We start from the raw sequence: 13,347 nt of genomic DNA on the forward strand, positions 1-13,347 counted from the left end.
GCTCTCCGCTGGGGAGCAGCCTGACTGCACACGCCCTTCCTCTGCGGCCAGTGCTGCCCTCCCCAAGTGCCCACAAGCTGATGGCAACTTATTTCAGGCCACCAATCGGGGAGCTGAGAATGGATTTGCGTTGGTCTCAGCCTGGTTCACCTGATTCTCCCGACCACCCCGAAGGGACTTGGTGAAGTTCTTTCTGCATCAGAGAACTGGAGACTTGTTATCTCCATCCAGGAATCTGGTTGGGGGACACAAGGCCTCGAGGGCCATATGGGTGTTTGGATTTTGCTCCATGAGTAACACGGTATCAGCGGTACATTTTTAGAAATAGCATTTGTAGTTGTGTTAGATTACTCTAATAGAAAAGTATTAAGGGATACATATTCATTGTAGAAAACTTAGAAAATACAGTTACAAGGAAAAATAAAAGCAAATATTTCACGTCCACAGAGGTTATCACTCCCAATGTTTTCCTTAGTCCCTCGCTTCTTTCTGTTCATGTGGTCACGTTCAGAGAGGTGTCGTTGGTGTCGTGTTGCATATACTTTCTGATGGCCACAAAGCACCCGTCATGAGGCTCTGGCATATGTTACTGCACCTTCCCCTTTCAAGAGGGAAGTGATATGATCAAGTGTGTAAAACTTGCCCCAAGATCTGCAGGCTGTTAGGTTAATCATGCTCATCAAACTGTTTCCCTGAGTGACAGCTGCCCTTGTGCCCCAAAGCTCTGTGGTGAGTCTGAGGGAGGCCGAGCCAATCATTTCTGGTTCCGACCACAATCCATTGATTGTGGACCCAGCCAGGCTCTGTGAAATAAGAGTTCCCACTCGTCATCAGTCTGGATACACTGGGTTGGAGAATCCTGTTAAGCAGCTGTTTTAGTGATGCTGTTGTTCAGTCACTCAGTCATGTCCGAGTCTTTGTGACCCCACGGACTGCAGCACACAAGGCTGCCCTGTCCTCCACCATCTCCTGGAGTTTGGTCAAACTCATGTCCATTGAGTCAGTGATGCCATCCAACCATCTTGTCCTCTGTCATCCCCTTCTCCTCCTGCCTTCCATCTTTCCCAGCATCAGGGTCTTTTCCAGTGAGTTGGCTCTTGGCATCAGGTGGCCAAAGTATTGGAGCTTCAGCTTCAGCATCAATCCTTCCAATGAATATTCAGGGTTGATTTCCTGTAGGATGGACTGGTTGGATGTCCTTGTTATCCAAGGGACTCTCAAGCATCTTCTCCAACACCACAGTTCAAAAGCATCAATTCCTTGGCACTCAGCTTTCTTTATGGTCCAACTCTCGAATCCATGCATGACTAGTGGAAAAACCATAGCTTTGACTAGATGGACCTTTGTCAGCAAAGTGATGTCTCTGGTTCTAATATGTTATCTAGGTTGGTCATAGCTTTTCTTACAAAGATCAAGCATCATTTAATTTCATGGCTTTGCAGTCACCATGTGCAGTAATTTTGGAGCCCAAGAAAATAAAGTCTGTCACTCTTTCCATTGTTGCCCTATCTGTTTGCCATGTAGTGATGGGACTGGATGCCATGATATTAGTTTTCTGAATGTTGAGTTTTAAGCCAGCTTTTTCACTGTTCTCTTTCACTTTCATCAAGAGGTTCTTTAGTTCCTCTTTACTTTCTGCCATAAAGATTGTGTCATTCGCATATCTGAGGTTATTGATATTTCTCCTGGCAATCTTGATTCCATCTTGTGCTTCATCCAGCCTGGCATTTCACATGATGTACTCTTGATATAAGTTAAACAAGCAGGGTGACAATATACAGCGTTGACGTACTCCTTTCCCAATTGCAAACCAGTCTATTGTTCCATGTCTAGTTCTCACTTTTGCTTCTTGAAACCTGCATACTGGTTTCACAGGGGGTAGGTAAGCTGGCTTGGTATTCCCATCTCTCTAAGAATTTTGCAGTTTGTTGTGGTCTATACAGTCAGTGGCTTTAGTATAGTCAATGAAACAGAAGTATATGTTTTTTGTGGAATTCTCTAGTTTTTTCTGTGACCCAGTGGATGTTGGCAATTTGATCTCTGGTTCCTCTGCCTTTTCTAAATCCAGCGTGTACATCTGGAAAGTTCTCGGTTCACATACTGTAGAAGCCTAGCTTGAATGATTTTGAGCATTACTTTGCTTGCATGTGAAATGAATGCAGTTGTTGTGGTAGTTTGAACATTCTTTGGGATTGAAACACAGGAAAATAAAATCTGTCAATGCTTCCACTTTTTCTTTTTCTATTTGCCATGAAGTGATGGGACCAGATGCTGTGTTCTTAGTTTTTTGAATGTTGAGTTTCAAGCCAACTTTTCACTCTCCTCTTTCACCCTCGTCAAGAGGCTCTTTTGTTCCTCTTTGCTTTCTCCCGTTAGAGTGGTATCATCTGTGTATCTGAGGTTGTTGATATTTCTCCCGGCATTTTGCGTGATATGTTCTAAATATAAGTTAAATAAGCAAGGTGACAATATACAGCCTCGATGTACTCCTTTCCCAATTTTGAACTAGTCCGTTGTTCCATGTCCAGTTCTGTTGCTTCTTGACTCACATACAGGTTTCTCAGGAGGCAGGTGAGGTGGTCTGATATTCCCAGCTCTTGAAGAATTTTCCACAGTTTATTGTGATCCACATAGTCAAAGACTTTTAACTTAGTCAATGAAGCAGAAGTAGATGTTTCTCTGGAATTCTCTTGTTTTTTCTATGATCCAGTGGATGTTTGCAGTTTGATCTCTAGGTCCTCTGCCTTTTCTAAATCCACTTTGTAAGTCTGGAAGTTCTTGGTTTATGTACTGTTGAAGCCTAGCTTGAAGGATTTTGAGCATCACCTTGCTAACATGTGGAATATATGCAACTGTGCGATAGTGTGAACTTTCTTTAGCATTGCCCTCCTTTGGGATTAAAATGAAAATTGACCTTTTCCAGTCCTGTGGCCATTGCTGAGTTTTCCAAATTTGCTGGCATACTGAGTGCAGCACTTTAACAGCATCATCTTTTAGGATTTTAAATAGCTCAGCTCCACTAGCTTTAGTGAGAAAGCTAAGGTTTGGCACTGTTTTCCCTGCTGATTGGAATGGTTGTTGCAAAAGATCACTGCAGCGTCTGAGGGGAAGGGCCCCCGCCCTGTCTTCTGTCTGCCTTGGGATTCGCTGTGTGCTGGTTTTCCAAGGCTTGTGGTGGAGGCTGGGTTCTCTGCGCCTTCGGTCACCAAGGGCCCTGATGCTGCCTTATTTACTGATGCATTTTTTGATGACGTGGAGAAGGTTGAATGAGCAAGGGGTGCCAGAGACCCACCCAGAGGTCACCTGCTAGCTTGCCCCATGAGCCGAGGGACCCGCTGGCTCCCTTGTCTGTGTGGGGTAAGGGGGGCAGTTCATGAGGCCTCCACTGCCCCACAACACGGCTGCTCACCCGTCTATCAGGTTGGAATAATCGAGTCCCCAATGCCAAGGCCGAGTCCGCTGACGGGAGACCTTGGGGAGGGAGAGGCGCAGGTGGCACCCCCGGGGAGCCCGATGCATCGTGAGCCGTGTGCCTTGCAGACGCCTGGAGCAGGGATACCAGGGGAGGCTGAGCCTCCTGCGGTCCGAGGTGGAGGTGGAACGCGAGCTGTTCTGGGAGCAGGCTCGGCTGCAGAGGGCCAGACTGGAGGAGGACCTGCAGCGCCTGCAGGCAGAGGAGACCGGCCTCCGCGAGAAGCTGACCCTGGCCCTGAAGGTAGGAGGTTCAGGGTGCTGTGGGGTGCCTCCTCAGGGCCCCCCTCCCAAAAAGAGGGAGGCTATATTGCCTGGGGGTCCCTCCTCCACAACCACCCCTTCCTGGGCCAGGACTGAACCCTCCCCGCGGCTCTGGGGGCTTGACGCTAAAGGACGTTTTCTGCAACCACAGAGAGAGCCCATTTCTCAGCCGAAGCAGAAGCGTCCTGACTTCTCCAGGAGAGTCCAGGCCTCCTCTGCAGCCATGTGGGCCACAGGATGGGGGCCCTGGGACTCTCGGCTCTGGGTCAGCGGCTGCCGCCTCGGCTGCCCCCCTGGGACCAGAGCACTCGACCAAAGACAAAAGCGTCACCCGCCCCCAGCCCTGGCTGTGTGACCCGGATCGGGGGTACTCTTTGGGGCTGTGGAGAGCGTCCCTGACCTGCTCCCCGCCTGTGTTCGCTTCCAGGGAGGTGGCCCCGGCCCCACCTGCTTCTCCTTCCCTGACTCGGGACTGTGGTTTCTGTCCTCACCTGCCCTGCCTCCCTCGCCTCCCTCCCCTAGAGGAGAAGCCGGGCCTGCCTTCTGACAGTTTCCTGTGTCTGCGGACACCGCCTTCCGTCCGGGGACTCCTGGGCTGTTGCGGTGCAGCTTCAAATCCGTCCTTTCAAAGATGGCTCGGGACGGGTTGTCGCCGCCTTCCACTCGTGCTGCTTGTGACCTTGTCGAGAGCTCGGGCGGGCGGGAGAGTCTCCCCCAGGGCTCCTGCTCCAGAGCCCTGCCTCTGGCTGGCGGGCGGGAGAGTCTCCCCCAGGGCTCCTGCTCCAGAGCCCTGCCTCTGGCTGGCGGGCGGGAGAGTCTCCCCCGGGGCTCCTGCTCCAGAGCCCTGCCTCTGGCTCCCTCCTCCATCCCCAGAGCTGGCCAACCACTGACCTGTGTCTCGTAGGAAAATAGTCGATTGCAGAAGGAGATAATTGAAGTCGTGGAGAAGCTCTCAGACTCAGAGAAGCTAGTCCTGAAGCTGCAGAATGACCTGGAGTTTGTGTTGAAGGACAAGGCAAGTCCTCTTGCTGACTCTGAGTCCCCAGAGAAGCGCCTGTGCGTGCTGGGTAAAGGGCATCAGGGTCTTGATGGAGAATACACAGGAGACGGAATTGGGTTTTTCTGCTAAACTTGCATGTGCTGCTCAGTCACTCAAGTGTGTCTGGATCTTTGTGACCCCATGGGCTGTAGCCCGCCAGGCTCCTCCATCCATGGAATTTTCCAGGCAAGAATTCCGGAGTGGGTGCCATTTCCTACTCCAGGGGATCTTCCCGATCCAGGGATTGACCATGCATCTGTTGTGTCTCCTACATTGGCAGGAGGATTCTTTAGCACTAGTGCCACCTGGGAAACCTAGAATTCTGTAATGGAGAGGAAATTATTAAGGCTACTTTGCCTGTATTTTCCTCCCCTTCAGGCAGTGCAGGGGTGCAGGTGACATCCCAGTAATGCCCTGCATGTTGACCTTCTAGTGACCGGACCTGGACCAGTCAGCAACTTCTGCACAGACCCCATTGCTGGGGTCTTGGTAGTGGGGGGCATAGAGGAGTGCTTAGAGACCTGGCCCTTTCCATCACCTTGAGGGGAGGAAGGTGCAGGTTCCGTGCAAGGGGCCTCCCAAGAGGCCGAGGCAGGGAGGCAGCCCAGGGTCCAGATGGGAGCATGACCACCTTCCTGAGATTCCGAGCATCCTTCTGCCCTGAGACCTTTTAAACAAAGGGTGGGGAGGAAGAGGAGGGACAGGTGGCTGCGCCTGCAGATGCTGAGTGTGTTGGGGCAGTAGGAGGGGGAGACAGCCCGCGCTGTACCTGGCCTGAGGTCCTGGCCCTCATTTTCCTGCCTGCCCCTGTCTTTCAGCTGGAGCCACAGAGCACAGAACTCCTGGCCCAGGAGGAGCGATTCTCAGAGATCCTGAAGGAATACGAGCTTAAGTGCCGGGTAAGTGACCCCCTGCCCGAGTTAATGTCAGGGGCGGTCTGCTCCGGACTGGTGGCCCCTTCCACCTCCTGGCCTGCACGTGGAGGGGGGCCCAGCCCGGGTCCACAGGAGGATCCCTACATGAGCCGAGTGGGCACAGCCTCTGACACGGGCTGCCTCCTTCAGCTGAGGTCTTCTGAGCCTCGTGGCCCCTTCCACCTCCTGGCCTGAAGATGGAAGGGGACCCAGCCCGGGTCGACAGGAGGATCCCTACATGAGCCGAGTGGGCATAGCCTCTGACACGGGCTGCCTCCTTCATCTGAGGTCTTCTGAGCCTCGTGGCCCCTTCCACCTCCTGGCCTGAAGATGGAAGGGGACCCAGCCCGGGTCGACAGGAGGATCCCTACATGAGCCGAGTGGGCATAGCCTCTGACGCGGGCTGCCTCCTTCAGCTGAGGTCTTCTGAGCCTCGTGGCCCCTTCCACCTCCTGGCCTGCACATGGAGGGGGACCCAGCCCGGGTCCACAGGAGGATCCCTACATGAGCCGAGTGGGCATAGCCTCTGACGCGGGCTGCCTCCTTCAGTCGAGGTCTTCTGAGCCTCGGCCACTTGGGAGGCCCCTTGCACGGAACCTGCACCTTCCTCCCCTCAAGGTGATAGAAAGGGCCAGGTCTCTAAGCACTCCTCTATGCCCCCCACTACCAAGACCCCAGCAATGGGGTCTGTGCAGAAGTTGCTGAGTGGTCCAGGTCTTGGCTGTGTTGCGTGGCTTGTGGTATCTTAGTTTCCCGACCAGGGATCAAACCCACACCCTTGGCAGTGAAAGCTTGGAGTCCTCAATACTGGACTGCCGTGGAATTTCCCGAGCCTCGTGTTCTGCAAGGAGGCAGTTGGGACTTGGCCTGCCCAGCACCTGTGCCCGGCCCCACACGGGCTGCTCACCCCAGTCCCAAGGCTCCATGTGTGTCCAGGCACCATGTAGGGCTTCATCTTGCTTCCTGTGGTTGAGTGTATGCGTTTCCTGGGCCAGACCTACATGTGAGCCCACTCAGCTGGCATTGCCACCATGCAGAGCAGGGTGTAGGTGGTGAACAGTCCCTGCTGGGAAACATCACACTCTTACTCCCTGGAGACTGTCCAGGAATCCGGCAGATTAACGTGCTGTTTGGGGTTAAGGGTCTAGTATTCCCTTGCTGCTTAATGGTTTCCCTCCCGGTTAACGTAAGAACTGTCTCTCTGCACGTGATGCTTTGGCCACACCAGAGGTAAAGGGGAGCCCGTGCTGGTCTGCAGTGTGACGTGACCCCTGCCCCCTGCCCGCCACAGCCCGAATCCCGGTGCCCCTGCAGTCCTGTGTGTGCTCACCTGTGTAACCCTTATCAGAGACCGAGTGGTGTGGGGGCTTTGTGGTTAACTTTCTGGAAGGAACTCTCCTTCCTGCTGTGTTTTCTCCCCCACTTTGCGCACCTGTGACTAACCAGCAGTAAATACGTTGCTTTAGTGCACCTGAATCTTTTCATACAGGTGTAACCCCCTTTGTTTTTTTCACACGACTGTCACCTAACTGTTGCTACTCATTTCACTTTTGATTCTTGAAATTTTACTTTTTGAAATTTTGGCAAAAAAATTTTACATTTTAGTGCTACTTATTTAGAGATTTTCCCTCTTTTGGGGGAATATTTTTGGCTGTTTCAAACTATCATTGAGAACGTTAACTTTTTTTTTTTTAATTTGAGAATAATTTTGAATACACAGCGGTGCAAATGTCTGGGCAGCCAGCCCCTCTGTGTGTGCTGACTCAGCCTGGCTGGCACCGCCTTCCTCTCCAGTGCTTTCTGAGCTGCTGTTGAAACCCCACCCTCTCCTGCTTTCTTGCTGAGCTCACCTCTCCTGCTAAAGCTAACCAGAAGAGAAGCCTTGAAGGTTCCAGAGCACTCAGACCTAGGGCTTTTCTGTGTGCAGTGGTCTTGCTGCCTTTCTCGGCTCTTGGGGCAGCACCCTGTGACTGCCTTCAGCATGCACAGGCACCCCAAATTCACACGCGGCCCACACCAAAGCAGGCACCTGGCTCCCCAGCCCTGCTGGATGCAGCCTGGATGGGCAGGCTGGGACCCAGGACAGTGCATGTCATCCTTAGGAGCTTAGAACAGAGAAGTCTGCCTAGCATATTACCTTAAGGACCTGTTTTCTGGCTCTGCTGAATTTGTGGGGCATGTCTATGGTCTTACAGTAGCCATTTGAGGGGTAGAAGGAACCACTGAAGGGGCAGGGCATTGAGTAGAAATGATTCTGTTGATGTTTCCGGCCATATCAGCACTGCTAAGTAAAAAGAACAGTCACATGTGTACTTCCAAGTTTTCCAGTGGTCACGTTAAAAAAGGTAAAAAGAGAAAAAGGTAAAAAGAAATAGGTGACATTCATTTTAATAACATTTTATTTACTCCATTACTTTCACAGTGTCATCATTTCAACATGTAATCAATATAATCACATTTTAAGTGGGAGATTTTGCATCCCTCTGTGGGAGCCTGGTTTTTAAGATCATTGTAGCGTATATGCTGCACACCTCGATCCAGACTGACCACGTCAGAGATGCTCGGTGGCCTGTGTGGGGTCACTGAGCGGCGGGGCGCCGGGGCGCACACACCCGCTGCCCCACGGGCCTCCCTGCAGCTCTCGCGTCCTGGCCTTGCCCTTTCCCCCGGGACAGAGGTGCTCGCTCTGGGGAGATTGCGTGTTTGCTCAGGAGTTTCTGAAGGAGGTTCAGTGACCCTAGTAAACATGCGCTTCCTCTAAGATCTGCAGGGCCTGTCCCTTCTCCCACGTGGCCTAGAGCCGTGGGTTAGAGTCTCCTCCTCCCAGGGCAGGTGTGGACACAGGCCAGGCACTGGCCCTCAGGGAGTTCAGAAAGAACTGACAAGAGCTGCCTGCAGAGGAAGCTCAGATTAAAAAATCAGAGAGGAGGGACTGCCCTGGTGGCCCAGTGGTTAAGACTGCACTCCCGATGCAGGGTCATGGGTGTGATCTCTGGTTGGAGAACTAGGATCCTGCAGACTTCATGGCGCGGCCCCCGAAAACGGAAAATTAAAGAGGGACGTGGGGCCTTGATGCTGTGTGTGGCGTTGGCTGCTTTGGCCTCCCCCAGAGCCAGGGTACCGGGGGAGGAGCCAGCTGGAAGTGGCATCGCATGCAGCGTCCTCCAGGTCGGGTGACCACGGCCCAGCCGAGGCGGGGGGGGGGGGGGGGGGGAGGAGCACGTGGACTCACCGTCTCGGGCCCATGTGTTGCTCGGGTTGAGGGACCACCTGGGAGAGCGGACTGGGAATGCTGCCCTTCCTGGTCCTGTATAAGACAGGTACCAAGTGGGCTTGTTGAGTTACATTTCATTCTTTGGGTGGATAAACGATGCTTGTTACAGACGCGACCCTACCTCTTTTATTTTTCCCTCTGTGCTATGCAGCTTGCAGGATCTTAGTTCCCTAACCAGGGAGCAAACCCGCATCCCCTGCAGGGAAAGCACTCAGTCCTAACCGCTGCACCGCCAGGAAGGTCCTAGAGACCCTTCCTCTTAAGCCTCATGTCCCCCCAAATCTCCCCTACCCCTTATGAGCATACTCCCCCAACCTCTTGTGGTTTCAGGTGTTAAAAGCTCTCTGTGTTTTCTCCATTTCTCATTTTCACTGCACTTTTTCCCCCCTGAGTCCCTTCTGTGTGTCCAGTGATGGAAGGTGGTGCCAGGCATAAGAAGTTGGGAAATGACTCCTGCTCCTTGTTGCTCCTGGAGCAGTTCGGGTCTGGTGTCGGTTCCCCGTCCTGGACGTCAGGACCCGCTCTGCTGGGGCCTGAACTTTTCTCCGGGTGCTGGCTCCATGCCCCGCTCCTGGGCCTGGTGGCCGCAGTGGCTGGAGGAAGTGTCTGGCTCTGCCCACAGGACCTGCAGGACTGCAATGACGAGCTGCAGGCCGCCCTGGAAAGCCTGCAGGCACAGACGGCCCCGAGTCGGCACAGCCACCTGCGCCTGGGACACGGCCCGGCAGGTAGGCGCTGGGTGCTTGGAGGTGGTGCGTCTGTTGGGAGGTGGTGGGTCACGTGCTCTTGCCCCTGGGATGGGGCGGTGGGCCAGCCCGCTGCGCAGGGGTCACAAGTCCTACGGACCACTTATGTGGGAGAAGGGTCCTATCTGAGGCCAGGGATTTAGGCAACCCAGAGCCCCAAGGGAGATGGAGGAGGATGAAGGTCCTACTGCTTGGACAGTGTAAGTGGCGAAGGTTACAATGAACTTGCTGTGACCTCAGGGCAGGCGTGTCCCCTGTGAGCTTCCTAAGGCAGGGGGGATGGAAGGAGATGCCCCTGGGGAGGGTCATCTGGGGAGGGGAGCAGAGAGCGGGCTGGGGGTGATGGGGGACGGCCTGTGATGTCTCTGACAAGGGCAGCCCACTTCAGCTGTCCTCGGGCCTCCGAGGGAAGCCGGGTGTCTTCTGTGCACCTGGCCTCTGAGGGAGACCCTCACGTGCACCTGCAGCTGTGGACTCTGCTGGGCCCCGAGCCACAGCCCTGCTCCTCAGCCAGGGGTGGTTGGCGTGTGGCTGCTGTCATCCATTCCTCGATGAGTGTCAGCGGCCCCTGTGGCCACAGGGAAGGGGGTGATGGTCTTTACCCCTCGACGGGCCTAAGCTGCATGGAATGTGTGGCCCTTGTTGAGATCCAGGACCTGCGCCCCGGGTATGGTGGCCAGAAGGCTCTGGGTCATAGCACCAGAGGGAACCCCGAGCTTCGTGTTGGCGCCGAAGCAGCCAGAGCGCTCTCCCGGCTGGAGACTTTTCTCTTCCCCTCACCCCCATCTGGCCTTGGAGCGTCCATCAGCCCCTTCTAAGGAGGAGGGGCGGTCAGGACAGCAGTGCTGTGGTGCAGGGGTCACATGGGTGGTGGAGACCGGACTGGCCGTGCATCCAACCGGGGCCATTCCTGCCCCATGAAGCAGCTTCCTGTTGTCAGGGCGATGGGATGCTCTCTTCCCTCAGATGCTTATCCCAAGTTCTCTCGGCCTGATGTTGCCGAGTCTGTCCCTGTTTTTCATGGAAAACATTTTGGGAATTGAAAAGAGCAGGCAAAAAAAAAAAAAAAAAATTAAAAGTTAAAAAAAGAAAAAAGAAAAGAGCAGGCAAGAGATTAGCATGTGTCTGCTCCCTTCACTTTCCAGCCCATCAACCGACATGGATGAAACCCCAGCGGTGGCCACACTCACATTCTGAATCAAGCCTTGAGTGTGCCCCCACCATGCATGGCATGGGGGACCCTGGGCCCAGGAGGCCTGGCCGTGCTGTGGGTCCACGAGCACCTCTTTGCGATGAGCTGTAAGGGTGGGTGATGTTGCTGGTGGGGAGGATCTTCGGGACCAGGTGTAGCTCCCACCCCCTCCCTATGATCTGTCGGAGCCTGAGTCCACGACAGCTTAGTTTGAGTGACATTTTCCTTGAGACCCCTCATGCTTTTATGTGATGTAACAGTGAGCAATGAGGGCCTCTGAAAAAAGGAGGAAGCTAAAATAAAGCTGGAAGACATGGCTTTGTCAGGCCTCGTCCTGAAGTGCTGTCTGAGCCCTGGTCACGTTTTCCTGTTGTCCCCACCCCTCTGTGTGCCTGCCGTGGTCAAAGTGGCAGGCATGTACCCCATAGAGCCTGAGAGATCTGGCAGGAGGCCTCCTCCTTGTTTCTACCTTTGAGTGACCTGTGTTCTGGCAAAGACTCGAAATGCTGACCTGTGCAAATGCCAACTTGGAGAACTTGGCAGAGCAGACAGTCCCTGGCCCGTGGCCTCTGAGCACCAGTGCCGCCTTCCTCTTGCAGAAAGGGCCCACAGAAGGCAGTGCTTCCTGCAGGGTCAGCTTGGAGGTTGGATCAGATCCCGTGGTGTCCTGGGCAGAACATCAATGGACATGTCCTCTTATTTTCAGGCACCATCATGTTCGTGGGTGATTCCGGCCCAGCGAGTATAGAAACAGAGATCATGTTGGAGCAGCTGAAGGAGCGTTACCAAGAACTCAGGATCCAGCTGGAGACCCAGGTGAGGGGACTGAGGGAGGCCACAGAGGTCGGGGAACTTCCTGCTGCTGAGACGCATCTGCGCACACGTGTGCCCATAGTGAGTGCCCTCCCTCCACCCCATTTGGAAGGAGGCAGTTCAGAAGGAATAGCTAATAACGGGAGGGAACAGAGTCCCTCCCCATGTCCGGAGGCTGGTGCAGAGGCCAGAACTCCCTGTTTGCCCTGCACTGGGAAGTCAGAGCCCCCGGCTCTGTTGCAGCTGAAGCAGATTCTGGGAGCAGAATCTTAGTTCCTGGGATTGCCCTGCACCAGGGGCTCCCCAGGTGGCACTTGTGGAGAAGAGGAGCTATGTTGCCAAGACAGGACACATAAAAGATGCGGGTTCGATCCCTGAGTTGGGAAGATCCCCTGGAGGAGAGCATGGCAACCACTCCAGCCTTCTTCCCTGGAGAATCCCACGGACAAAGGAGCCTGGTGGGCTACAGTCCACAGGGTCACACAGAGTTGGACACGACTGCAGCGCCTTGGCACTCAGGGGCTCCTAGGCCTCCCTGGCCAAGCCTGTCTTCTCTGGTGAATGTGTCTCTTGCTCTGTTACTTGATTGTGTGGGGTTTGTGGAGGGATGGTGCCCACGGCTTGTCGGGTCACCATGGCCACGGGGCGGTCCTGCTCCTGGGTTCCTGCTGTGGCCTTGCCTTCCAGGCCTCGTGGAGGTGTTGTTCCCTCCTACCCTCCTCCTGCGGCTGCCTGCCAGGCCGCCATCCTCCCTTCTGCACCTGCAGGGCCTCCCCCCAAGGCTGCAGCGGAGGTTACAGGAAGCAATGGAAGCAGGTGGCGACACAAGCCATGGGGGCCCTTTCACGGGCCCCTGCGCCCTGTTGAAGCTGGGCCACCCGCTGTTTTGGTGCTGCCCCGGCAGCCTTGACCCATCAAGTGGATGGTGTCTGGGGGCCCCGGTTGACATCACTCCTCCTCTCTCCTCAGGTTAGTGACCACGAGAGGGAGACGGAGGTGATGAAAAGGGCCTTTGCAGAGGAGAGGAGGCAGCTGGAGTGGGGCCACGCGTGGCGGCTGAGCCAGGAGAGGACACGGCTGCAAGAGGCGCTCCAGCAGCTCAGGTCTGCCACCCCTGCCTTGCGGGATCTCAGGTCCAAGGTTCATTGCCCAGAACCCGGATTTGAAATTGAATTTGGGCAGATGGCTCAGAGTCACAAGTACTCGTTAACCTGAGTGGTGAGCCCTGAAAGAACAGGTTATTTTACAAAGGTACTGACTTTTCTTTCTGCCGCACTGTGCACATGGCCTGAGAGATCTTAGTTCCCTCACCAGGGATCGAACTTGTGCCCCTGTGGTGGACGCAGGGAGCCATCACCACTGGACTGCCAGGGATGTCCCAAAGAGTCTAACTTTAAAAATACGGAGTCCCTCATCTGTCATCTCGTGACTTCTAGGGAGGTGGATAAAAGGCCTAAATGCCCCCAAATAATGGGAAAGGCCTTTAGAGTTAGTGGAGTTCTTGAAAGAAACAGATTTGTGAGCAAAGGAGAGAGAAGGTTTATTTGGACAACGGGAGCATGATCTTCTGTGCTAGAGAAGAAGGGCCCACACGCCCATCCTCTGGGCCCCACCAGGAAGCGGGGGGCTGGAGA

At 54.4% G+C, this 13,347-nt stretch overlaps 1 protein-coding gene across 14 annotated transcripts in view; it reads left to right on the top strand.

Moving 5' to 3' along the window:
• LOC122682154 (ninein-like protein) overlaps positions 1–13,347 on the top strand; it is a 705,741-nt gene that overhangs the window by 81,790 nt on the left and 610,604 nt on the right. For all 14 annotated transcript variants that reach the window (XR_006337232.1, XR_006337233.1, XM_043884949.1 and 11 more), the window contains 6 exons: positions 3,541–3,715; positions 4,640–4,750; positions 5,593–5,673; positions 9,585–9,690; positions 11,607–11,716; positions 12,683–12,816. Coding sequence is in view for 12 of the 14 variants with exons in the window: in XM_043884949.1 (XP_043740884.1) it covers positions 3,541–3,715; positions 4,640–4,750; positions 5,593–5,673; positions 9,585–9,690; positions 11,607–11,716; positions 12,683–12,816 (717 nt within the window). In the remaining 2 variants the exon portion in view is untranslated. The remainder of the gene's footprint in view (positions 1–3,540; positions 3,716–4,639; positions 4,751–5,592; positions 5,674–9,584; positions 9,691–11,606; positions 11,717–12,682; positions 12,817–13,347) is intronic.

The sequence above is a fragment of the Cervus elaphus genome, chromosome 23, assembly GCF_910594005.1.
Source record: "Cervus elaphus chromosome 23, mCerEla1.1, whole genome shotgun sequence".
In the NCBI taxonomy this organism is placed as follows: Eukaryota; Metazoa; Chordata; class Mammalia; order Artiodactyla; family Cervidae; genus Cervus; species Cervus elaphus.